This window comes from Notolabrus celidotus, chromosome 1, assembly GCF_009762535.1.
Source record: "Notolabrus celidotus isolate fNotCel1 chromosome 1, fNotCel1.pri, whole genome shotgun sequence".
In the NCBI taxonomy this organism is placed as follows: domain Eukaryota; kingdom Metazoa; phylum Chordata; class Actinopteri; order Labriformes; family Labridae; genus Notolabrus; species Notolabrus celidotus.
Window position 1 is genome coordinate 858,925 of NC_048272.1, and position 26,290 is coordinate 885,214.

At 42.2% G+C, this 26,290-nt stretch overlaps 1 protein-coding gene across 3 annotated transcripts; it reads left to right on the forward strand.

Annotated features, from left to right (window-relative positions):
* The first annotated feature begins 1,691 nt into the window (after positions 1-1,691).
* Positions 1,692-25,776, forward strand: si:ch211-160o17.4 (homeodomain-interacting protein kinase 1). Of its 3 annotated transcripts, XM_034680588.1 has the most exons (18): positions 1,692-2,039; positions 5,692-6,422; positions 8,576-8,767; positions 8,881-9,062; positions 9,207-9,330; positions 10,847-10,966; positions 11,118-11,204; positions 11,351-11,535; positions 11,620-11,770; positions 11,863-12,049; positions 14,423-14,541; positions 15,605-15,739; positions 16,730-16,881; positions 19,175-19,246; positions 19,427-19,597; positions 20,899-21,113; positions 21,199-21,311; positions 23,844-25,776. In XM_034680588.1, exons 2-18 carry the CDS (start codon positions 5,694-5,696, stop codon positions 24,300-24,302), a joined length of 3,393 nt encoding a protein of 1,130 aa, XP_034536479.1. In that variant the 5' UTR covers positions 1,692-2,039; positions 5,692-5,693; the 3' UTR covers positions 24,303-25,776. The 3 variants fall into 3 exon arrangements, with proteins under 3 accessions (XP_034536479.1, XP_034536490.1, XP_034536484.1); XM_034680599.1 differs by lacking the exon at positions 15,605-15,739; XM_034680593.1 differs by lacking the exon at positions 15,605-15,739 and having other exon boundaries at positions 1,694-2,039; positions 16,727-16,881.
* The last annotated feature ends 514 nt before the right edge of the window (positions 25,777-26,290 follow it).

Here is a 26,290-nt window from a genome sequence, read left to right on the forward strand (position 1 = left end):
TCCTCCAACTTGGATAAGTGACAAGAATTTTGTCAGGGACTGTAGTTGTTCACAGCGTTCTCCTTCCTATGCAGTATTACTTTTTGTGTTTCGGTTCTGCCAAACAATACAATGACAAACACTACAGACATGTGCTTCAGATGAATCAAATGCTCAAAGAGACAAGGAAGAGGACACAAAGAGAAAACAAAAAGTGGGACATATAACTCTTATTAATATATAAGTTAAAATACATGCAATATTTCAGACGCTAAGAGGGAAATCCTCTCCAAGAAACTCATTAAAAAGGTCTATTGTTTTATTACTTTTTTTGTTATCAATCAATTCAAGGGATTCAAAGTATAGTTTTAGTTCTTGTAAATAACAGGACAGCTGAAGAGAGACAGGAAATGTGGGGAGTAGTGAGCGGGGGAAGACATGCAGGAATTGTAGATCGGCTGGGAACCCCTGCGACGAGGACTGTAGCCTCTGTATGTGGGGCCCTTAGACCACTAGGCCACCAGTGCCCAAAAGAATCCACTCCTTTAATTGTAATAATCTGGATAAATCTGGTCAGCCCTTTTGCGGCCCATATTTTAAATAAATGGTCGGTCATACCTGGAGATATGAAATCTCTATCTTTTGCAATTTCTCTCAAATCCACTAAATCTTTGTGAAGTTGTTTTGTTCCAAACAGACTTGTAAAGGAAGGACCATACTGTGAAGTCAAAGAAGAGATCATTTCACATCTAAATATCTGATCTTGCAAGTGGTTCAAATGTTTTAATGAGAATTGTAAGTTTGTGGACAATCACATTGAAATGTTAATTTTGCAGGGCACTATAAATGTTGATGAAAAGATGAGCTCAGGCTCTTTCTTTGCTCCATCTGAGCTCAACTTGAGACACAAAAACTGAGTCTGACAAAAACAAATGGATGAGGTTAGATTGAGACAATTGAGAGAGCTCCCTGATTTCTCCACCTGAGCTCAAAAGGAGTCACAACACTTGAGAAATACCTGAGAATCATTTCAGATTTAGACCAGATCTCCTTTTGAACTGAAAGGGAGACTAAGCTGAGACTTTTTGCAACTTTTTTTCTGGAGGCAAGAATGAGAAACAGGAGACATAAGCTAGAGTCTCACTTTGCTTTCAAACAGATCTCATTGTTGTCTAGGAGACCGAAATGAAACACTTTTGAGATCTCCTCTCTAAATGTATTTTCATTGTAACATTGTAACATTGTAACATTGTAACATTGTAACATTGTAACATTGTAACATTGTAACATTGTAACATTGTAACATTGTAACATTGTAACATTGTAACGTCATCAGCAACAAGTCTTGAGATACCCTCAGCTTCAGTCAGGGGGGGTTTTCTCAAGTATCATCATAGCCTGTATAAATAAGGGAATCATGGAACATTTCGGTCCTCCTGGAATATTACTGGTACATTCTACCTACGTCACTGAAAACCCTTTTACCGTAAAACTCTTGTTGCCCCTTTTTTTCCTTCGTGTGTAAAACGGCCCACAACATGGCTAAACAAAACCCACCAGTCATTTTGGTTATATATTATTCTATTCAACCTTATTTTGTCTCCTAAAAGGTTCCATTGTGTCTTGATACTTGTTAAAACTTGCGCTACACTCGCTACGCTATGGTAATTACGGTAATGACCGGAAGTGACGTATGAATAGCAGCTGAGATGATATAAGGACGTGGTTGTTCCGGTGAAAAGTGGATTTGCTGCCTCAAGACAGGCCATTTCTGAGTTGAATTAACCATGTTTTAAATAGTCAGTGTACATATTTTTTAATCTAAGTATGATTTTACTCTATAATACAACGAGAGTAGTGTGTTTTTCTTGTAAAAACCTGCTGCTTTAACGCCTGCTCCTGCTGCTCGGCTCTCCATCGACTGAAGAAACAATGCAGGCCTAGCTACCGTTGAAGCTAGCTAGCAGGAAGCTAATCGGATAACGTTGCTTCAGCAGACTGCAGTGGGATTTAAACCCCCGGACGAACCCGTTTACGAAGCTGTAACCACATCCAATCCGGTATGACGCTGTTTCTATATTTAACAGTGTTTGTTTCATTTTGTCTTCGACGTTTATGTTAACTTTATATTCGTGAGATAAGCAGCTAATCATGTAGCGCCCTATTTTCCACAAAGTTAACATGCTAGCATTAGCGAGTTAGGTAATGTTGGCTTGTTGATCCTCAGGGTACATAGTTCGATGGACAACAAATGACTGTGAAACATGTAGTTTAATATACATTTAGCAGTGAAATGGTCCTATCCACAGCAAACAGATGCAATCATAGGTTGACGTCCATTATGGTGTGGTACAGAAAGAGTCAACCCGTCTGCTTGTATGTACTTACAGTGTTGCTGTACAGTGTAGACACTCACATTAACTTTATTCCCTTCCCTACTGGAACTTAAAAAATAAGGTGTTTTGTTTGCTATGCACAGGAAACCACCTACCAGACACAGGTCCATTGTAGATGGACCCACACTAAGGTGCCTCACAGTTGTTATTACCTACAGACAGTGGTGGACAGTAACTAAGTTTTTATTCCATGGTGTAGTTTTTAGAGATGTCAAGTAATGCTCTCTAAATAAATATAAAGTAACAGAGTGTACCCCTTTGTATTCTTCACTGCACTCATGCTTTGTGAAAATACAAAGTTTTGAGGTTTTTTTTTAAGTACTTTGAATACCTAAGTATTTTTAAAAAGGAAGCACTCCAGTATTTTAACTCAAGTAATAATCTGACAGAGAAACTTTCACTTGTATTGGAGTAATATGTGACCAGGAGGATGTATACTTTGACTTAAAGGTGCTGTGAGGAACTTTTGTTTTGTATCGATTTAGGTGCCCCCTTGTGGACAAAGTGATACCTCTTATCGCTTGCCCTAAACATGCAAAAGTAGTGTTTTCAACAAAAGCCTCATCCTGTTCTGTTCAACAGTCAACTTTATCAGGCAATGTGATTATTTTCCATGAAAACAGTCAAAGAAAGTCTGTTTCTGAAGCAAGATGTCCGTCATCTGGTCTGGCACCTACCCCCTCAGGGCGGTTTCAGGCATTTAAAATGACAACAGAGAAGGTGTCAGTGTTGCTGCTGATGGACTTGTTTGCTATTGAAGGTTATAAAGAGGCATCAGTATCATTTTCAGTCTGTTTCTCAGCCAGTTCAAAACTCCTCACAGGGCCTTTAAGTAATGAAGCTGTGTGCTTTGTCCACCACTCTTTACAGATGGCATACACTCTTCCAGGTTTTCTATGGGCAGCAATTTGTACCTTTTTTTTTTTGTAAAGTGCTACTTCATGAAGTTTACTGTTCTAGTGAGATAAAACACTTCTTTTCAATGGAGTGAAAGTATCTCCTGTTTTCACTGAGACTCCCTGCAGAGAGACTCCCTTATTTTATACAGTCTATGCTGCAGAGCTGCTCTGACCTCACCTAAACACAGAAATGTTGTCAACCAAAACACTCATTTGCTTTTTTGGAAATAGAGACAGGACAAAAAGGGAGTCAATATGAATTTGATCACATGGAAATAAATGTGCTTCCTACTTTTTTTTTTTATGCTGACGCATTTATGAGAAACAATACATGCCACACTGTACAAATGTCCTGCCTGTCACACAACTCAATAGACAGGACATTTACAAAATACATAAAAAAAGGTTCTTGCTGTTACTGCTGATATGTAGGTGTGAAGATTTTTAAGATTTACATACCTCAGTGTATAAGGGGAAACCCAGATTAACCTGTTCCTGACAGGCAAAACCACCCTGAAATGGAACCATCCTGCATAGAGGTCTTAAATGTTCACCTAAAGGTTTTTGTTTTTTTAAGTAAACTTTAGTAAGGGCAGGGTTTCTAATTTTGTACTTACAGGAAATTTGCTGTGGTTTGTTGGTTTCTTATAATAAACTTTGCTTGGGGAAAACTGCAAAAGTGCAAAACAAACAAACAAAAACACAGTTAAAAACATTGAAAAGATGTTAGCAATTTAGCACTGAATGGTCAAGAAATGGTGCTCAAGGAACTCTGTATTTGAGGTGCAGAAAACCTGAAAACAAAAGGTGTTTTTTTTTTGTTTTTAAAACAAAGTTTACTTGTGAATTTTTCAATACAATAGTAATAATTCACAGTGATGACATATACTGATTAATAGAATACCCCGCCATTGATAACATTAAGAGGGAATACAACTTAATATCAAAAGATTACAATAGAATGAAATACATAATATGAAATACAATAATAAATTGAAATAAATACAAAAAGTAATAAAGTGAATTGTTATGGGTTAAAACAGTACACCATTATCTAGGGCAGGGGTGTCCAAAGTACGGCCCGGGGGCCAATTGCGGCCCAAGGTCCATTTATTTATGGCCCCAAGCTTTCATTTTAAATTGTTATTTATAGCAAAGAAATTAATCACAGTTTCTTTCTACAAACAAATCTAAAGTCGACCCAGGAACATCTCAAAAAGCTTCATATGGACTACCTGTCTAAAGCCAAAGCTCTGGGAATTCTTCAAGACAGCAATAAAGAAGAAACACAAGAACTCTTAAAGCTGACAGGTTTTCAAATTAATGTTTTCATCATGATGTGAAAATGTTCTTGATGAACACTAAAACTTCAGAAGACACAAAAGAGGACACAAGACAAGATCAAAATTATGAAATTGTGCAGAAAAGAAATTTTTTTTTTCCACAGTCGAATATTGATTTTCATAATCGAATCTCCGTTTTTTTTTAAATATTAGAATTTAGAATATCCGTTGACAGCCCTACTACCAACAGGTCTTTTCAAGTGCAATGAGCAGTGCAGGCACATCCAGTGTTTCAAGTAACAAGCAAATATTAAAAAAAAATCCCTTTTAAATCCCTCATTGTCCCCCACTGAAAACGGCTGCAGGGGGATGATTCATCAAGTGCCTTCTCATATTACTTGTATTCCCCGACTCGTAGACGATCGCGGTCTGGCAGTGTCTGCAAACAGTTTTTTTTTTTGCATGTCCGTCATGTTTTCTCCTCGATCGTTTTTGTTTACTGCAAAACCAAAATGCGTCCATACTTCTGATTTAAACTTTGCAGGAGGTTCCACTAGTTTAAGTTTTCCGCTCTGCTCCCCCTCTGTGCTTTCCGTCATCTCTTCCTGCATCCTTACATCCCTACCTTACAGTAAACCTTATCTTCTCCAGCTTTACAAAATGTAACGTGTCTCTAATCCACTGTTTGAATGTGGGAGGGTTACAGTCTTTCCATCTAATCAAAATGTGTCTTCTGGCTTCAAGTGTGACAAAAGAAAGAAAACTGTGTGTCCTTGTTCAAACTTAGGTGTTGTGTTGCCACAACAAATAGAGCTAAAAAAGCAGACGGTTCTAAAACTCTACCTGTAGTTTTGGAAAGTACATCAAATATTAACAGCCAAAAATTGGATAACCCAGGACATTCCCAAAACATGTGGATTAAAGTGGCTTCAGATTGTTTACAGCGATCAACAAAAGGTGTTTTGACTGGAAGATTGGCTTCAACATATTGATATCAATGCTGCTAATCAACTAGCTGTCAATGAAAGTTGCAGAATTACTTCACCACATATTAACATAGGATCTAAAGTGTTTCTATAATTTAGGAGATGAGGTTTCATTTATTTCTATCTCAATCTTATCCATCTTTTTCAGCTATGAGCTCCCAGCTGCAGGTCTTCTCCCCCCCCTCCATCTCCTCCAGTGCCTTTTGTCGTGTCAAGAAGCTGAAGGTGGAGAGCAATGTTTGGGACGTGTCCACTACAGAGGCGTACGGCTCCATAGCGGGCCAGGCAGCGTACGCTTTTACCCCCGCCATGGCTGTACCACCTTTTGCGCCATCCCTGGTCTTCCCCCCTGCAGCACCCGGTTCGAGAGGCCAAGTGGTGGTGCGGGCAGCTGACAGCACCGGTAGTCTTCCTCGTGGATCCAGCCGGCGAGTCACAGAACAGGCGACCTCGTCCTCCTACACGCACACCGAGACGTCCTCTGAAGCTAGGAGCCACAGGCACGGGCAGAAGAGAAAGGTCGAGGAGGCTAATGAAGGCAGTGGGAGTGGATGTGGCAGTGTGCAAATATTAGAGGAGCTCTCGGCTCCTGCTGCAACTTACTCCACCCGCACTGGCGGGGGAGGAGGGGGAACAGGCCAGTCAATACCCCACTCTGCTCCAACTACAAAGAGCAGCAGCTCCAATGGTGAAGGCGACTATCAGTTGGTGCAGCACGAGATCCTCTGCTCCGTGTCCTGCAGCTACGAAGTGCTGGAGTTTCTGGGAAGAGGCACGTTTGGACAAGTCGCCAAATGCTGGAAGAGGGGTACAAATGAGATTGTGGCTATAAAGATCCTGAAGAACCATCCTTCCTATGCTCGCCAGGGGCAGATCGAGGTAATCAAACATCATTCTGTATCTACATCTTTGGTAGTTAATGGCTTTATTCGAGAGCTTTGCAGTGCTAGCAAAGTGTTCTTGTGGCTACATGTAGGCCATGGTGATATGTGGGTCCAGCTTGAGAAGTGAACAGTTGAATAAAGTAAATGAGGATTAATCTAGATCTAGATTGTTATAGATCTTTCTGCTGATATGTTGACTAAAACTGTATCATATAGCGTTAGTTATCTAATTAAAATATTCAAAGTAGTCTCATTAAGTGTGTTATTCTGCTCCCATATCATTTCTTAAATATCCAGTAGTCAGCAAATACCAAATATAACCAGTTTGACTTACTTGAGATGTATTAAAGGGATATTTCAGTTTTTTTGAAGTGGGGTCGTATGAGTTACAGTACACTATTGCTCCTGTTAGCCACAATGAGTGCCGGTGAGCTCTTCCCCTTTTAAGGAGAAAATTCCCAGAGGACCGGCAGGTAAGCTAGGCTACAATTCTCTGCAGACGGGGCCTCCTATTTCATGTGATTTCACTAAAGTTGAGAAAATATGGTCCAGGAACTCATCACGGTGCAAATGCATGAACCAGTAGAAAAAATTGGAGCTCTTCAGTTTGCCGTCAGCCTTTGTTTTGGCACTATTTTCAGAAGCACCTCACAGACCGGTGTTCTTCCGCTGCATGAGCACGGATACACGCCGATCAGCTGTTTGGATCAACAAGCACGTAGCAGGATCAAGTAGCGGTATCGGTCTTTAGAGTGAATTAAACTCACTTTTCTGCACATTTAAAAGATGGGACGTACCTGTCTTTATCCCGGCTGTTCAAACAAGCAAACCTCCTGTAAGGCAGGGAACTCTGGATGATGAGTGATGCAGACTGGAGCCGTATGTGAGCCGCTGGTATCCTCTGATTCAGAAAGGTCCTGAAGCTCTCTGGGTTCGTTGGCATGGGCTCACAGTTTACACACCGACACCACCAGGTAACGTGGGATCTCTCCTGCTCACTCGTTAGCACAGAACTTTCACCCCTCTCTTCTTCTGTGGAGTTCTCTGGAGTTCTTCCTCTGTAAACTCTGGTTCATAGAGGGATCCTCTTGCGTCCACAGTAAACGGCATGTCATCGTCGCTGTCAGCATCACTCATTTCTGGAGTTTGTAGTCTTTGTTCCTAAAAGTGTTTACTGCTAAAAATGCTACGTGCTTGTTGATCCAAACAGCTGATCGGCGTGTATCCGTGCTCATGCAGCGGAAGAACACCGGTCTGCGAGGTGCGTCTGAAAATAGTCCCAAAACAAAACAAAGGGGGTTTCTGACGGCAAACTGAAGAGCTCCAATTTTTTCTACTGGTGCATGCATTTGCACCGTGATGAGTTCATGGACCATATTTTCTCAACTTTAGTGAAATCACATGAAATAGGAGGCCCTGTCTGCAGAGAATTGTAGCCTAGCTTACCTGCCGGTCCTCTGGGAATTTTCTCATTAAAGGGGAAGAACTCACCGGCGCTCATTGTGGCTAACAGGAGCAATAGTGTACTGTAACTCATACGACCCCCCTTCAAAAAAACTGAAATATCCCTTTAAAGCATAAAGACTGCTCTGTGGACTTGTTTATGTATTAAAAACTGAAAGGGTTTATAGCTGTTTCCAAACCACTACAGTTTCAGACGGGAGTAAAACTGTCACAGAGAGGAGGGGACACATTATTTTGAAAAATCCTTTTTCAGACAGTATTTTAGTGAAGAATAAAAAGGACTTTTCAAAGATATTCAACCATCTGAAAACCACTTCTAGGGAAGCGTTGAAGCATCTTCACATCACAACAAATCAAAGCGACCCTGCAATCAATCATAGTCTCTTTATGTTGTATATTAAACCACACTTTACAACAAGGCACACACTTGTGTGTTGATCTAAGTTCCACAGTAATAGCTGATGCTTCATAGGTGCCACTTGTTTGTTATTGGATGGACAGTTAAATTGAAAGGACTCCTTCTCAGCTGATGTTCCACTGACACACAGGATTACTGAAAGGATTTAAGCAAACATGCCAGATCAAACACGCAGCCTCTGTAACTAGTTTGTTTTTATAAAACACAAGTAAACAAGCATGTCTTTTTAAGTAATGTGTATTTAAATGCCTGTCTGTGTTTACTAGGTGGGCATCCTGAACCGGCTGAGTGCTGAGAACGCAGACGAGTACAACTTTGTGCGTTCATATGAATGCTTCCAACACAAAGGTCACACCTGCCTGGTGTTTGAGATGCTGGAACAGAACCTGTACGACTTTCTCAAGCACAGCAAGTTCAGCCCGCTCCCCCTGCGCCACATCAGACCCATTCTCCAGCAGGTTGGCTGACACTCATAACAAGTCTTTAACCTTCGATCAATGTGATATGCTAATCTACACTGTTAATGTCGAATGTTGCAGCCAAACTAACAGAAGTGTGTTTGTATCTTCAGGTGGCCACAGCGCTGATGAAACTGAAAAGCCTGGGTCTGATTCACGCAGATCTGAAGCCTGAGAACATCATGCTGGTTGACCCCCTCCGACAGCCTTACAGGGTGAAGGTCATTGACTTTGGCTCAGCTAGTCACGTGTCCAAAGCTGTCTGTTCCACCTACTTACAGTCTCGCTACTACAGGTCAGTGGCAAGAAACCAACTGTTTTTTCTGATGTCTAAATGCATCTCTCCATTTAAAACATGATGACAAGTAGTGAAATAGAACTTGTACAACAGCTCTGTTTTTCTCAGAGCGAGAATTGTAATCTTCTCTTTGCTGTCCAGGGCTCCAGAGATCATTTTGGGTCTGCCATTCTGTGAGGCCATCGACATGTGGTCTTTAGGCTGTGTGATTGCTGAGCTGTTTCTGGGTTGGCCTCTCTACCCTGGAGCCTCTGAGTACGACCAGGTCAGTACTGATGATAATGGGTTGTGCATTTACATGGAAATGGAGAAAGAACTCAGGTTTTCTGCAAGAGAGACAAGAGGCCATCAGTGTTCATATCTTCAACGAAATTATGAAGATAAATGTTCGGCAACGACTCATTTTTGCATGATGAAAACGAGACTATGACGACGCTAAAGTGAATCACTGATAATAAAAACTCTGACGAAGATATGTTTCGATTTCATTGACGAGACGAAAACTTTAGTGGCGGACCGTCGGTCATTAAGAATCCATGTTTCCCCCGCTGTGCATCTAATCTTGAAAGGTGACATATTATGCTCTTTTTCATCAACATATATTGGTCTAAGAGGTCCCCAAAACATGTCTTTAAAGTTTATTGCTCAAAAAAACACTTTGAAATCAGATTTTGGTCTGCCTGTAAACCCCTCTTTTTCAGCCCTGCTCAGAACAGGCTGTTTTCTGTGTCTGTGCCTTTAAATGAGAATGAGCTCTCTGACCACGCCCCCTCAGGAAGTGGATGTGCCTCGGCTGTCCAGCACGTTGATCTAATGTTTACACGTTGGCTGCTCACAGACCCGCGTTACTTCAACCCTCTGAATCTGATCCAGAATCTGATCCTGATGGAGAGGCGCCTGCAGCAGGACCTTTCTGAACCATTGGTCACAGATTTAGTGTTTCTTGTTGTTTTATTTGTCAGTATGTCGATGTGTGTCTTGGTACACAGCTACCAACATGTAGCTATGTGGCTATGCTAACTAGCGCTAGCACTTATCCATGAAACATAAAAATCATCCACTAGATCTTCAAATCTGCAGACGTGGGGAGTAAAAGCGACCTTTGTGTTTATTAAGACAGCCTACAACTAGCATGCCTCCCTCCTAAGCTCCTTGTTAGCACACATGTGTGCAGGGAATGAAAAACGGAGGAGGGGTTGAGTTGTATTTTATACAGTCTATGGGCTGAACAAGCTCCGAGCTCTGACTTCCTGTTACAGACCGGATGGCGTTGTGACGTATGAAAAACACTGAAAACTGAAACGGCTGGTTTCAGCACACATTTACAGAAAGGTGGAGAAATCAGAACAGGGGCAGAATGGATTCTTTTCATTTTTCAGGGGGTTTGTAGACAGGGACACATATTTCAGGTAGAGAACCATTAAAAAGTCGATTTTGCATGATATGTCACCTTTAAGATATTACACAAGCAAAAGTGTTAAAGGGGTGTTGACGATTTTAACACTTGGTATAACCCTAATACTGATATCTGATCCACTACATGAATTATTTAAAGAGTGAAGACGTGTCAGAAAAAATCAAAGACTAACATGTTTTGAGTTTCTGTCGACTAAATTAGACTAAGACTATAAAGGGCTGAAAAGACTACACTGTGACTAAAACTAATAGGGATATTCATCTAAAGACTAAGACTAAATCTAAAATAGCTGCCAAAATGAACACTGGAGGCTGTAAGTTGTTTTCTAGTTGAAGTTTGTGAGAGTTGTATTTTGTATTTCCAGATCCGTTACATTTCTCAAACTCAAGGCCTGCCGGCTGAGTATTTGCTGAGTGCTGGCACCAAGACCAGTCGTTTCTTCAATCGAGGCCCTGATTCTAGCTACCCGCTCTGGAGGCTTAAGGTATATATAACTATCCTTCCAAGAATCTGTTTCTTCAGTAGGCTCTGAACGATTGTAAGGAGTATCACAAATGATAAATTATGGTAAGATATTAGAACTACACACCTTCTTGCACATGAAGTTAAACAGAAATGGTTCCCTTTTTTTCCAGACCCCTTCTGAGCATGAAATGGAGATGGGCATCAAGTCCAAGGAGGCCAGGAAGTACATCTTCAACTGTCTGGATGACATGATGCAGGTAGATACACATTTTTTTAAGATGACTGGTTTAGTTTAAATTCTTTGACTCTGCACACAAATAGGTTACTTCAAAAACCAAAGAACTGACCTCATCTTTAACTCATTGTCTCTTCTTTTTTTTGGGGTGGCGCTGCATATTTCCAGGTCAATCTGTCTTCTCATCTGGAAGGAACAGACATGTTGGCTGAGAAAGCCGACAGACGAGAGTTTATAGACCTGTTGAAGCGGATGCTGCGCCTGGATGCTGACAAAAGGATCACACCTACAAAGACTCTGGGTCACCCCTTTGTCACAATGAGCCACCTCATGGATTATCCCCACAGCTCCCAGTAAGTGTTTGAAATGTTGATGTCCTACAGAGGCATACTTTTGATTGTGATTACTCTTAATAACTGTAACTCACTCCTCTGCAGTGTGAAGTCCTGTTTCCAGAACATGGAGATCTGCAAGCGCCGGAGCTCCTATGATAACAACAAATCCCTGTACTCCACTAATGCAGTCCCCAGCGCTGCTGCGGGAAACCTCACCGTTACCTTTAGTAGCCAACTCAACCAGCATAACCAGGTTTGACCCATGTCTGTACCACTGACTCTTACACAACTTTGTGGACCTGCATGTCCTCTCTTAACCTGTGGTGCTTTTTCAATCTGTAACAGGTGCCTTCTGCGGGGGGAGCGGTGCCTTTGCTAAATTACCAGCCAGCTCTGTACCAGCAGGCGACCATCAACATTCCCGGGCTGACTCAACAGAGTGTCCCAATCCCAACACGTCCTGCCGGGCTGTGTAGTCAGACAGAACCCTTCCAGCAGACTCTCATTGTCTGCCCTCCCTCCACTATTCAAGGTACACCACAAAGTTGTGTTCAGATTGAAGGGAAAAAAAACAATAGTTGTGTTATGTGAAGGGATGTGTGACATACAGTTGTGTTCAAAATAATAGCAGTGTGAGTAAAAAGGAGAGTAAATGTCAAAATCCCTCAAATAAATTGTATTTTAATGAACACAAATGCATTGGGGACACAGCACTTTCTATTTCAAAGCAAGAAAATTGGAAAAAGTAATTGAATTTGATGATATTTTACAGAAAGTCAAGAAATATAATGTTAAAAAAAAATAGCAGTGTTGACATCTGTCTTTACAAACTCAAAAATGTACTGTGTAAACTAAGAAATGCTTGAAGATTCAACTTTCCTGAGAATCATAAACTAATATTTAGTTGCATAACCACGGTTTCTGATAACTGCTTCACACCTGTGGTGCATGGAGTCGACCAACTTCTGGCACCGGTCAGCAGGTAATGCAGCCCAGGACAATTATACTACGTTCCACAATTCCTCTGAATTTCTTGGTTTTGCCTCATGAACAGCATTTTTCATGTCGGCCCACAAGTTTTCTATGGGATTAAAGGTGACATATCATGCAAAATGGACTTTTTAATGGTTCTCTACCTAAAATATGTGTCCCTGTCTACAAACCCCCCGAGAATGAAAAAAATCCATTCTGCCCCTGTTCTGATTTCTCCACCTTTCTGTAAATGTGTGTGAAACCAGCCGTTTCAGACTTCCGTGTTTTTGTTAGGTAACAACAATATCCGGTCTGTAACAGGAAGTCAGAGCTTGGAGCTTGTTCAGCCCATAGACTGTATAAACTAATACTGAATCCCTCCTCCGTTTTTCATTACCTGCACAAATGTGTGCTAACAAGGAGCTTAGGAGGGAGGCATGCTAGTTGTAGGCTGTCTTAATAAACACAAAGGTCGGTTTTACTCCCCACGTCTGCAGATTTGAAGATCTAATGGATAATTTTTATTTGTCATGGAAAAGTGCTAGCGCTAGTTAGCATAGCCACATAGCTACATGTTCGTAGCTGTGTACCAAGACACACGTCGACATACTGATAAATAAAACAAGAAACACTAAATCTGTGACCAATCCTTCAGAAAGGTCCTGCTGCAGGCGCCTCTCCGTCAGGATCAGATTCTGGATCAGATTCAGAGGGTTGAAGTAACGCTATCTGTGAGCAGCCGTGTATATTCAGCCAACATGTAAACGTTAGATCAACGTGCTGGACAGCCGAGGCCACACCCACTTCCTGAGGGGGCGTGGTCAGAGAGAAAACAGAGTGTTCTGAGCAGGGCTAAAGAAGAGGGCTTTTCAGGCATGCCAAAATCTGATTTCAAAGTGTTTTTTTGAGCATAAACTTTAAAGACATGTTTTGGGGACCTCTTAGACCAATATATACGAACATGTAGCTATGTGGCTATGCTAATTAGCGCTAGCACTTATCCATGATAAGTAAAAATCATCCACTATATCTTCAAATCTGCAGACGTGGGGAGTAAACCCGACCTCTGCCAGAAAGGCAGCAGGACCTTTCTGAAGGATTGGTCACAGATTCTGTGTTTCTTGTTGTTTTATTTGTCAGTATGTAGACGTGTGTCTTGGTACACAGCTATGACATGTAGCTATGCTAACTAGCGCTAGCACTTATCCACAATAAATAAAAATCATCCACTAGATCTTCAAATCTGCAGACGTGGGGAGTAAAACCGACCTTTGTGTTTATTAAGACAGCCTACAACTAGCATGCCTCCCTCCTAAGCTCCTTGTTAGCACACATGTGTGCAGGGAATGAAAAACGGAGGAGGGGTTCAGTATTAGTTTATACAGTCTATGGGCTGAACAAGCTCCGAGCTCTGACTCCATGACAGACCGGATATTGTTGTTACGCAACAAAAACACTGAAAACTCAATCGGCTGGTTTCAGCACACATTTACAGAAAGGTGGAGAAATCAGAACAGGGGCAGAATGGATTTTTTTCATTTTCAGGGGGTTTGTAGACAGGGACACATATTTCAGGTAGAGAACCATTAAAAAGTCCATTTTGCATGATATCACCTTTAACACCTGTTTTTTTCACATTATCAATGACCTCACTTATTGAACTCAGCACTGCTATTATTTTGAATATGCCCCTTTCAGTTAATGATTCAGTTTCACAGAATCCGCAGCATGCACGCCATGCCTGTTGGATCTGTTGGTTTTCTATACCTTTACTAAACCTTCTAGAAACTGACTTGCAGTGTAGAAGTTGAAATTTTAACAAAATCAGTGATTTATCTTGCTAGTGATGAGGGACTGCTATTATTTTGAACACAACTGTACATGTAAAATGCCCGTTACTCACAAATTGTTGTGTGGTGTGTTTTTTTTCCAGGGCTACAGCCATCTAGTAAGAGTTCCAGTTTCCCTGTGAGGATGGAGAACTCTGTACCAATAGTACCTCAGAACCAGACTGCTCAGTCGCTGCAGATTCAGCCAAGTTTGCTCACACAGGTGAGAATTTGAAATGTCTACATGTACGCCATCTAACGTTTCACATGTGTATAAGGAAACTGTGCTTCCAAAGATGAGAGTAAGAGAGAAACTGCCTGAACCTGCAAGTTTTTCCAGTTTGTTTTTCTGTTTTGTTTTTGGTGACTCAGTTTATAGCAGACTTTTTTTTTATGGATAGGGAACGTTCTTGGCAAATGTAGTGTTTGCACAAGGATAAAAACAGGATCATTTGTGTACAGAAGGGGGGGTGTAGAGTAAAAGCATTAGATTTCAGGATAACAAACATCTGTAAAACTAAGAGTAAAGTATTCCCTGTCATGATGTTGATGGAACTGTAATTACAGCAGGTTTGGACAGATTTCCTCTTCATGGTCTACTTGTGCACATTTCAGTCATCTGACTTCTAGAAGCTTAAACTGAGGGTTGCAGATACAAAATCTGGCAACATCTATGAATGATATCATGCAATCAGGACCAAGCTGAGAGCAGTGCTGCTCAGTTTTGCTCATTCATGGATACACTGATTGCATCCAAAGTGTTGCCCTATTAGGCTGCTCCTTTTTCGCTGCCAGGAGAGCGAAAGATTCACAAGGTCCGGGGTTGAAGTACTTTCTTCTTCTTTAAAAAATTGGATTTCACTGACAATTGATGTTTTAATTAAAATGATTTGTACCCCTGACCTGTGAAAAAAAACATGGTCCATCCATGCTGTTCTTGTTGTTTGTGTTTCTGATGATTGCGTCTCGCCTTGGATCTGCTTCCAGGACTGATTGCACGGCCACTCTGGGCCGGGCCTCTCTTTATCCCCAGCCTCCATTCTGGGATGGGGGCCAGATGTTAAATGCAGGAGACTCAGCTGGCTGAACGAGCTAGATTATTACTATTTGCCAAAATTAGGAGTGATTGCTGCACACTACAGAGGTCAGGTGTCCAGATGGCCAGCGGTGTGCAGCTGGTTTGATCCGCTCTGTCCCCCTTTTTTTTTTGTTTGAGCCTTGAAAGGACATTACTTGTACCCTAACCCTACCCTCCCCTATCCTCCCTCCCCCCACTCCTCCTCCAGGGTTCCTGCACACCCCTGATGGTTGCCACCCTGCACCCACCCTCAGCAGGCCTAGCCCCCCAGTACTCTCTGCCCCTTGGGCTGGGTAGCGGGGTGGGTCGGCCCACCCTCCTGGAGCACACAGCCACAGTGCTGGTAAAGCAACGATGACCTCCTTGAAGATCGACATACACATGCACTCCCTCCACCACTAACAATGCCATCTCTCTCATGCCCCACTCTCCTTTTTCTTTAACGTTTGTTTGCATTTCTCCCTCTGCCTTTTTATTTATGCGTCTTCTGCCTTCATTTTGCTCTCCTCACATGCTGACCCGCTTTGTTTTTGCTTCTATTTTTGATAAACCTTCTTTTTTGGAGTCTTGAATTACCATCATCATTCTTAGTATTTTTTTAAATTCCCCCCTTTCTACAATATATGAACATTTTCAGTTTATTTCCACTCTAAAACACCACCCCTCCCCCACCATCCACACAATCCTCTCTTTCATCCCCTCCCCCACACTCTCTCCCTATAGGTTATGCTGAGGGCATGGAGCGCATGTGTTGCTGAGTTGGTCTGCGCTTTTGCTTGCAGCTTCTCTTGTCCTGTCTTTCCTTTTGGTTTCAGCAAAAAAGGAGATTGCAGCTATAAAAATCCAACTAAAACAGCCCGACTCTCTGACACACATATTTTTATTTCAGCCCCAGAACATGTGGCATGCCTTTTCCCGCAAGACGGCTTATCAGAAGGCCGCCTGGCCTCAGAGAACTTAACATTTTTTCTTTCCTCAGTTCTTCTTCTTTAACAGGCACCATGGTTCTGTGTCTACTTGTCTTTTCACCTGATCTGACTGTTCACAGTGCTTCATTGTTCGTGCTTTGCATGGTTTCATCTCGTGCATTTGTTGCAGGGCAATGCTATCATGAGGGGAATGGCTTGGGAAAGGTTGCTCGCTTATCTAGCTTTGTGCTTTGGAACAGATTGGCGTCTTGGTTTGCCTCTTTGTCTTTGGATTTATTTCTCAGCATGGCTTAGTTTGTCTGGCCCGATGCAGCGATCAAATAAATATAACTTACACTGACATCTGATCCTTGATATGACATGCACTGAAGTGTGAGTGTTTTTTTTTTCTTCCTCCTCAGCAGGCCTGGCCTACTGGCACTCAACAGATCCTCATCCCATCATCATGGCAGCAGGTTCCAGGTGTGGCCATCCACAGCTCCACCCATCAGTCCACTGTGGCTGAATCACCAATGGGAACACTGGATGCAACCACGCAGCAGGGACACAGCTGGAGGTGGGTCATACACATAGACTGTATAAAATATGGACGTAGTATCCGTGACGTCACCCATCTGTTCCTGAGAGCTGTTTTGAAGCCAGTCGACGGCGGCAGCCATATTGGGAATGCAGAACTCAACCAGGCAGAGTGTGACGTAAAGGGGCGGAGTTTGAGCCCCCTAGCTAACAGCTATGCGTTCCCAACCGGGAGTCACGTCAGTCATGTCCTTATTTGGGCAAAAACTTGTAATCTTAATATCTTCTGAAAGGCTGCTTGGCCACACAACAAGCTTTTCAGCCTGTTTACAATTAAAAGTTAAAAAAATTCTAGACATCTGTCATATTGTTTCATATTTAGCACTTCAAAGGCTCATCATGTGGATGCATTTAGATTTAAAGGATCTTTTGTAGAAGATCAAGTTATAACCTCATTCAATATTTTTTTCCCAAGTCATTATGTTATAAGAAGGATCATTGCAATGACACACAACTTATTTATCATTATGCTGAGCCCTGATCAAGAAAATGTGGCAGAACTGATAAAAGAAAGTCAATGTTTTTGTCCACAGTACAAATCTTCAGTGTTATTTTTGGCGGCTATTTTAGATTTAGTCTTAGTCTTTAGACGAATATGCCTTTTAGTTTTAGTCACATTTTAGTCTTTGATCTTTGCCAAATCATTTTCTAACTTTAGAATAATTCAGGGGTGTTGGTAGCCTAGCGGTCTAAGCGCCCCACATACAGAGGCTACAGTCCTCGTCGCAGGGGTTCGCCGGTTCAATTCCCGGCCAGTCGACCATTTCCTGCATGCCCTCCCCATAAGCTAAATAAAAATGGACAGCGTTGCTCCGCCTCTTCCCGTTGTACGGTTCTAAAGCCAAAAAATCCTTCTCCTTGTGCAGCCAGAGCCTGTGAAGCCACTGTAATAAGCTCCGCTCTACAGTGTAGCGTCACAAGACGCTGTGTGTCCTTTGATTCACAGCCCCCGTAGAGGGAAACTTCAAAGGAAACAGGAAGTAAAACCCCGTTTTTTAAACTCTAATAACTAACGAAGAAGAAACTTATCAGGAAAAAGAGGCCTTGGACACAAAACAGTCAAATACTAACTACATATCACCACAGCATACAGATGTGAGAAACATTCGTACCACGTGTATTTATCTTTGAAAGTTTGACTGCTCCCCCATTCAAATGAATGCTGCAGCCAGCCACCAGGGGGCAGACACTCTGCTGAAAGCTTCACTTCCAGCCGAGCGAGATGCACCCTTGATCCTCCCCCGCTCTCTACTCCCCACATTTCCTGTCTCTCTTCAGCTGTCCTATCAAACAAAGGCAAAAAGGCCAAAAAAACAACTTCAAATAAAATAATTCATGTAGTTGATCAGACATCAGTATCAGGGTTATACCAAGTGTTCAAATAGTAATATCTTAAGTTCAATGATTTAGCCTCTAACTGCTAAAAAGTAAAAAGGAAACATTCTTGATGTGACCACTTTGAAGATGTTTTGATTCTCTTGATTCAAATAAAAATGCCATGAACACAATATAAGGGCTGTATTGCACTTTTACGACGGCCCCTGAATGCACCTCGCAGCGACAGAGGCACTGGACAGTCAGTTCACTTCATGGCACTCTGAAATTAATCTGCATCTTTCAACAAGGAGTTGATCCAAACTTACTAAATGTGTCTGATGTTTCACCAAACTGGATTAAATCAAGCTGTAGACGCAGAGCTTTTTACGGTAACCACGGCAACAACGTCAAACATCAAATATTAAACAGACGTCCCCCCGGTTGTGTCTTTGTCACTAACGCACACAGGGGGGTAAAAATCATCAATGAAGATGAGACAGATGCATGGAGGTGAGGAGAGCTGGTTCAGAAAGCACACCTGCTGCAGGTAGAGACCAAGCGAACACTGAGCCCCTCAGATAATAACTCAGCCTGCCACAGGAAGTCATCACGCCATCTTTAAAGACGCACAGCACAGGGGGAAACATGGATTCTGAATGTCCAACACTAATGTTTTCGTCTCGTCAATGAAAAATTTAACATAAATGTCACCATTTGATGCATTGTACCAGAGTTATCTCACACGCACACAAACACACAAACAAACAAACAAACAAACAAACAAACAATACTGTATATCAAGTTAAAAGTATCAAATCAGTGGTTGCAGTGTTGAGTGTTCTTCAATTTGTATCCCTACAAATCTTGTTGTTTGGATTGTTTTTATCCAGCACATTAAGCTTTCATTATTTCTGCATTCCTCTTTTTGTAACTCATTTTTCTTTTGACCCTGACAGAAGCTCAACCCAAGCCAGGAGCCAGCAGGAGAGGAAGAAAGTGAAAGCCAGACGCTCAGAAAACAGAAACAGGTTGGTGCAGTGTTTAAGTTTTTCTCACTGCAGTATGCTTTAAAAAAATCTCATTCTTTTAACACCAAATCCCAGGTAGCTTGAAAGGACTGAAACCCCACTGTGGCATTCTGTCATAGTCTGTCTTTTCTTTGACTTCATGAGTAATCTTCAACGTTGTCCTTTGTCTGTCTCTGTTAGGGGTATATCTACTGCATCACTAGTCGGCAACAACGGTGTGACTCCGCCCAGCTCCAGTGCTGTGCTATCCCAGCCAATCATCATCTCTGACACGCCCAGCCCGGCTGTCAGCATCATCACCATTCACAGCGACACCGACACTGAGGATGAGCGCAAGTTCCATCCTGCAAGGTGAGGAGAGGAGGATGAGGAGTCCCCTTTAACATCTAATCTCTTTACTTAAAGGTGACATATCATGCAAAATGGACTTTTTAATGGTTCTCTACCTGAAATATGTGTCCCTGTCTACAAACCCCCCCGAAAATGAAAAGAATCCATTCTGCCCCTGTTCTGATTTCTCCACCTTTCTGTAAATGTGTGCTGAAACCAGCCGTTTCAGTTTTCAGTGTTTTTCATACGTCACAACGCCATCCGGTCTGTAACAGGAAGTCAGAGCTCGGAGCTTGTTCAGCCCATAGACTGTATAAAATACAACTCAACCCCTCCTCCGTTTTTCATTCCCTGCACACGTGTGCTAACAAGGAGCTTAGGAGGGAGGCATGCTAGTTGTAGGCTGTCTTAATAAACACAAAGGTCGGTTTTACTCCCCACGTCTGCAGATTTGAAGATCTAGTGGATGATTTTTAGTTTTCATGGAAAAGTGCTAGCGCTAGTTAGCATAGCTACATAGCTACATGTTATTGTAGCTGTGTACCAAGACACACGTCGACATACTGACAAATAAAACAACAAGAAACACAGAATCTGTGACCAATCCTTCAGAAAGGTCCTGCTGCCTTTCTGGTAGAGGTCGGGTTTACTCCCCACGTCTGCAGATTTGAAGATCTAGTGGATGATGTTTACTTATCATGGAAAAGTGCTAGCGCTAGTTAGCATAGCCACATAGCTACATGTCGTAGCTGTAGCTGTGTACCAAGACGCACGTTGACATGCTGACAAATAAAACAACAAGAAACACTAAATCTGTGACCAATGGTTCAGAAAGGTCCTGCTGCAGGCGCCTCTCCATCAGGATCAGATTCTGGATCAGATTCAGAGGGTTGAAGTAAAGCGGGTCTGTGAGCAGCCGTGTATATTCAGCCAACATGTAAACATTAGATCAACGTGCTGGACAGCCGAGGCCACATCCACTTCCTGAGGGGGCGTGGTCAGAGAGAAAACAGACCGTTCTGAGCAGGGCTGAAAAAGAGGGGTTTACAGGCAGACCAAAATCTGATTTCAAAGTGTTTTTTTGAGCATAAACTTTAAAGACATGTTTTGGGGACCTCTTAGACCAATATATATTGATGAAAAAAGCGTGATATGTCACCTTTTTAAAGCTGATCTGATATAACTCATGGAAAAAAAACAAACACCCACAGGTTTTGACGTCACTGCTCTTACTAGTTCTGACATGTTTTCTGCGAGGGGACTGATAAAGAATCCACGTGTTTCAAGCTTCCTGTGAAAAAACTCTTTGCTTGTTTACACAGCATTGGTCTGAGCCAGCGGACTAACGTCATCAGCTGTGTGACCGTGCACGACTCGGACTCGTCCACAGCCAGTCCCATGACTCCTCTGCCCCGCACTCTGAACCCAGCTGCCACCGTGTCGTCCCGCCAGGCAAAGTCTCTGGCAGTGGTGGCACCTTCAGTCAAAACCCAGGGTTCAGAAAGAGGAGTGGCTTCACGTGGACGCGTTGACACTGGTGAGAGTCAGTTATCCACTTTTTGCTTGTCAGTAATGAATTTGAGTTGAATTTTAAAAAATCCTTACACCCATTTTAATGACAGTGAACTACATGAAGCCTAAGAGGTCATCCAACAGACACCCCTGCAGCTCAGGGGAGAGCATGGAGCGTCATGGACTGGTACCCAGCCAGTCACACCCCTTGAACCTCAGTCAGGTGAGCCTTTTCTTCTGCTGGCTCCTTTTGAAAAATGAGACATTACATTTGTTGGGTTGGATTTATACTAATAAGGCTTGTTGACAGAATTCCCTTCATAAACCAGATGCAGGAGCTCCACATAATTACATAATCACTTCTTGAGAAAGGCAGTACATTCTTCAAAGAGCCACTCCTACCTTACTGGTTCACATTACTTTGAATAAGAGTCTCTGCACCTGCAACAAGCGATCCATCAGTTGACAAACCAATGTGATTAACATGGAACAACAATTACACATCATGGTGAAATACCTCTGGCTGAACTGCAGGTTCATTGGCAACACTAACGCTATCTTTTCATTATGTAAAGAGGACCAGACTCTAGAAAATCTGTCAACAAACACAGACATGGAAACAAGTTTCATAAGACTGCTCTCAAATAATGATGCTCAAGTCATTAAATGTTTGCACCTTAGGCACAGTACACTGACTTTATCCACCTTCTAACACACAAACAGAGAGGATCCATGTGAAGGAGAAGAACTGAAGCAGTTGTTTGGTTCAAAATCAAACTTTTCTTCATTTAATCTAAAGTGCTCTCTGCTGGACAAACAGGGTAATGGCAGATGAGACTGTAAATGACCCAAATCAAACTTTCACATTATATGTGCTTAAAGGCCCTGTGAGGAGTTTTGAAATGACTGAGAAACAGACTGAAAATGATACTGATGCCTCTTTATAACCTTCAATAGCAAACAAGACCATCAGCAGCAACACTGACACCTTCTCTGTTGTCATTTTTAATGCCTGAAACCGCCCTGAGGGGGTAGGTGTCAGACCAGATGATGGACATCCTGCTTCAGAAACAGACTTTCTTTGACTGTTTTCATGGAAAATAATCACATTACCTGATAAAGTTGACTGTTGAACACAACAGGATGAGGCTTTTGTTGAAAACACTACTTTTGCATGTTTAGGGCAAGAGATAAGAGGTATCACTTTGTCCACAAGGGGGCGCCAGAACCAATACAAAACAAAAGTTCCTCACAGCACCTTTAATGCACCCTGTTACACCCCACCTAAAAGCAGCCCTGTGGGGCTAACAATACTCCCAACACCTGAATTATGTTGTTATATTTGTGCCACAATTTTGAGCACAAAAAAAAAAGTTTTTTGCAGGAACTCAAAATTAGATTTTAGTGAAAAAATTAGAATCAAGCGATAAGGAGAAAGGAGAGGCAGACGGGGAGCAGTCCCCCACTCAAATGCCTCCCCTTGACTGCAGGCGGCTCTGGTCTTTTAAGGCTCACCTTGAACCTCATTGCCTCAATCAGGAGGCACCTGCAGAGAAGGTGATGGATGGGGAGGGACACAGAACATACAGCCATAACACACACACACACACATCTTCTACAGGGGTTTGATTCTACAGAAGGAGAAGATAAGATATTACTTTATTGATCCACACATAAGAACAATCAAGAAAGAAGTTTCAATAAGTACAAATTAAAATAAAGTCAAATAAGTAAAAATAAAAATAGATAAATAAAGCTAGAATACAATTTAGATATATACAATGTTACAAATGGAATGGGGGTGTCAGTGGTCAGCATGGTGCAGTCTGTGGCCTCCCTTACTGTTCATCAGTCTGATGGCGGTGGGCACAAAGGAGCGCCTGAAGGGTTCAGTCTTGCACCGTGGTGGAATGATGCGCTGACTGAACGAGCTCCCCATCAGCCACAGCTCATCATGGAGAGGGTGAGAGGATGTTATCCAGGATGGCTCACAGTTTGTCCATCAACCTCCTCTCAGCCACTGACTCCAGCCTGTCCAGTTCTAGGCCAACCACAGAGCGGGTCTTCTTTACCAGCTTGTTGAGCTTGCTGGCCTCACCCGTCTTGATACCTCCACCCCGACACGCCACAGCAAAGAAGAGAGCACTGGCCACCACAGACTGATAGAAGGTCTTCAGAAGCCTGCTGCAGACACTGAAGGACCTGAGTCTCCTCAGGGAGAACAGTCTGCTCTGTCATAATAATCAACATAAAGATAATTGACATGGTTATATTTTTTGTCTGACTCTCTGGGGCTAAAAAAAAAAAAGGTTCTTAGATGATGCACAATACAGTTGTGCTCATAAGTTTACATACCCTGGCAGAATTTGTGATTTTTTTTTTTGGGCCATTTTTCAGAGAATATGAAATATAAGAGAAGCAAATTTTTTATCAAACAACTGTGTTTACTCTTCTTATATCATGAAGACAACAGAAACTACTCAAGAAACCATACACACTGCCAGGGTGTGTAAACTTATGAGCACAACTGTACATGTAGAGGAGTGAAGCAGACAGAAACATGCAGCTTCTGGTTTGAATCTTCCACTCAGTGAAAGAAGCAGAAACTAGCTGGTGTGAGGTTATAAACCAGAGGGTAGTCAACCTTTCAGTGACTCCAGAATCAAATTCCAGAAATGATTTGATCAATAAATGTGTGAAGATAAGTTGAAACTTATGTGTTCATGTGTTTTTTTTAAATGTTGTCTCTGCTCAGGTTCAGCCAGTGGTCTCTTCATCTCAGGAGCGCTCTCACAGCGACTCGTCTTTGCGTCGCCAGCAGACGTTCCCTCCTGCAGTCACCGCCTCTCACTACAACTTCCCAGAGGTGTCGACCCTGGCCTCGGCCTCAGCCCCGGGCCCCAGCCTTTACACCTTCCCTGCCTCCACCGCCCTCTCCTCGGCCTCTCAGGCCATGGAGCAGCTGCTGGGCCGCGCTCACGGCAGCCACGGCCACTCCCCCTCTGCCTATGCAGCAACATACACCTCATCCTCCTCCAGGAGGGACTCGGCCAGCCGGAAGGACTCTGTCAGCACCCTGCTGCACGGCCTCCCCGCTGCCTACCAGCATCAGTTTGCCACTGGTTCCCCTTACATCAGTGTGACGCCGCGGGCTGAGGCGTACAGTGCCTACCAGCTCAGCCCTCGGCGCCTCACACAGTACCCGTATCTATAGGTGTCTGAGCATAGAGAGAAACACCCATACCACCCACCACAAAGGGACATTTTAACTATGTTTGTAGTAGAGTAACTGTTGGTCACTTATATGTTTGCTGCTTTTGACTCTGAGGCGGCGTCTCACCTCCAACTCACTCACATGCTCTTTGAATTGTTTTTAGTGATTTTCCATCGTTCTTTGATTTTATTTGATATCATAACAGTTCTTTTTCCTTTTAAGAATATCGTCTATAAACCACATGTTCTCCCTGTATTACCCAGTACAATCAAGGCATTGTGGTAATTGTATTTTCTCCTGTTTATCTTGAGGTTTTGTGCAGAGAGAGATAATCCTCCTGTCACAAACAGCTTCGACACTTTAGGCAAACTTTTAGACACCAGACTCACAATGCTAGTGAAGGGCAAAATGAGCTTTTTCTGAGTCTTGTTACAGAGTTTTCACACTAACCCAATGAGGCCCTGTGTTTTTAGCTTACATAATAATGACTGTACCTTTTAGCCACAATTATGTTTACTTACAAATATGTCTTTTACTATGTTTAAATTATGTTCGGTCAGTGTGAGGTAGGAAGAGGAAGGTCCATGACGATGAAGAGAGGCGTGGCAAAAAAAACTGTGATGGATACATGTTAATTTAAGTGCACATGTGATAGTCTGTTAATGTAGTGACAGTGTTTAGGCAGGATTCATCATGTCCTTATGCAATAGAAACTGCATCAACTGCGTGCTGAATGTATTTATGAAGTACAGAGGAGTGGAATCACCATCAGGACGAGTGATGTGAAAAGCTTTTATTTAAAAAGGTGAAAGGAACAATAAATCATCAACCCTGCTTTCTCTCCTTAAAACAAAGGACAAAAAAAAACTCTTTAAAGTTGATGGAAAACTGTCCTTCATGTGTGAATCCTGAGTGTGTAGGACCTGCTAATTATTACCATGAATATACGGCCAGTTTGTAACGTTCACATTGTTTCATCTGCACACACTTTTTGGCAATGCTATCAGTTGTATCCCAGATGTTCAACCAGTGATGGAAATAGGTGACTGTGATCTTTCCTCAAACATGTATCACATTTATTCAAACGACTTATGCTTTTCCCCAAATGTTCAGAAGAAATGAAATGAAATGTCTTCTTTTCCACTTGTGGATACCGAAAGCTTAAACACAAAATTGCCCCCCTGTAAGTGTTGTGTTGATTTAAGACAGACCAGCACTGTGTCCTGCCACCATCCTCACTGCAAGGTGAATCTAAAGATGGTTTCTGTGGGTTATGAAAGCTTTTTTCACTAAATCCTTCCCTATTGTGTTTGAATCCATTTTGTGTTGTATGTATTGTCTGTATATTTAACTGTATTTCATCTTAACATAGTATAGTTAAGAGGCTATTTGGTAGAACTAATTCAGGGAAAAAAAAGGTTTCAACTCGAATAATCCACTGTCACTGTTTCCAATAAAATAACCACAAACTCACGATGGTTTGTTGTTGTTGTTGTTGTTGTTGTTACTACAGTCATGGCCAAAAGTTTTGAGAATGACACAAATATTACATTTTCACAAAGTCTGCTGCTTCAGGGTTTTTAGGTGTTTTTGTCAGATGTTTCTAATGAAATACAATTAGAAGCATTTCATAAGTATCAAAAGCTTTTATTGAGAATTACACAGAATTCATGCAATAAGTCAATATTTGCAGTGTTGACCCTTCTTTTTCAAGACCTCTGCAATTCTCCCTGGCATGCTGTCAATCAACTTCTGGACCAAATCCTGACTGATGGCAGTCCATTCTTGCATAATCAATGCTTGGAGTTTGTCAGAATTTGTGGGTTTTTGATTGTCCACCCGCCTCTTGAGGATTGACCACAAGTTCTCAATGGGATTAAGATCTGGGGAGTTTCCTGGCCAAGCGCCCAAAATCTTAATGTTTTGTTCCCCGAGCCATTTTGTTATGACTTTTGCTTTATGGCAAGGTGCTCCATCATGCTGGAAAA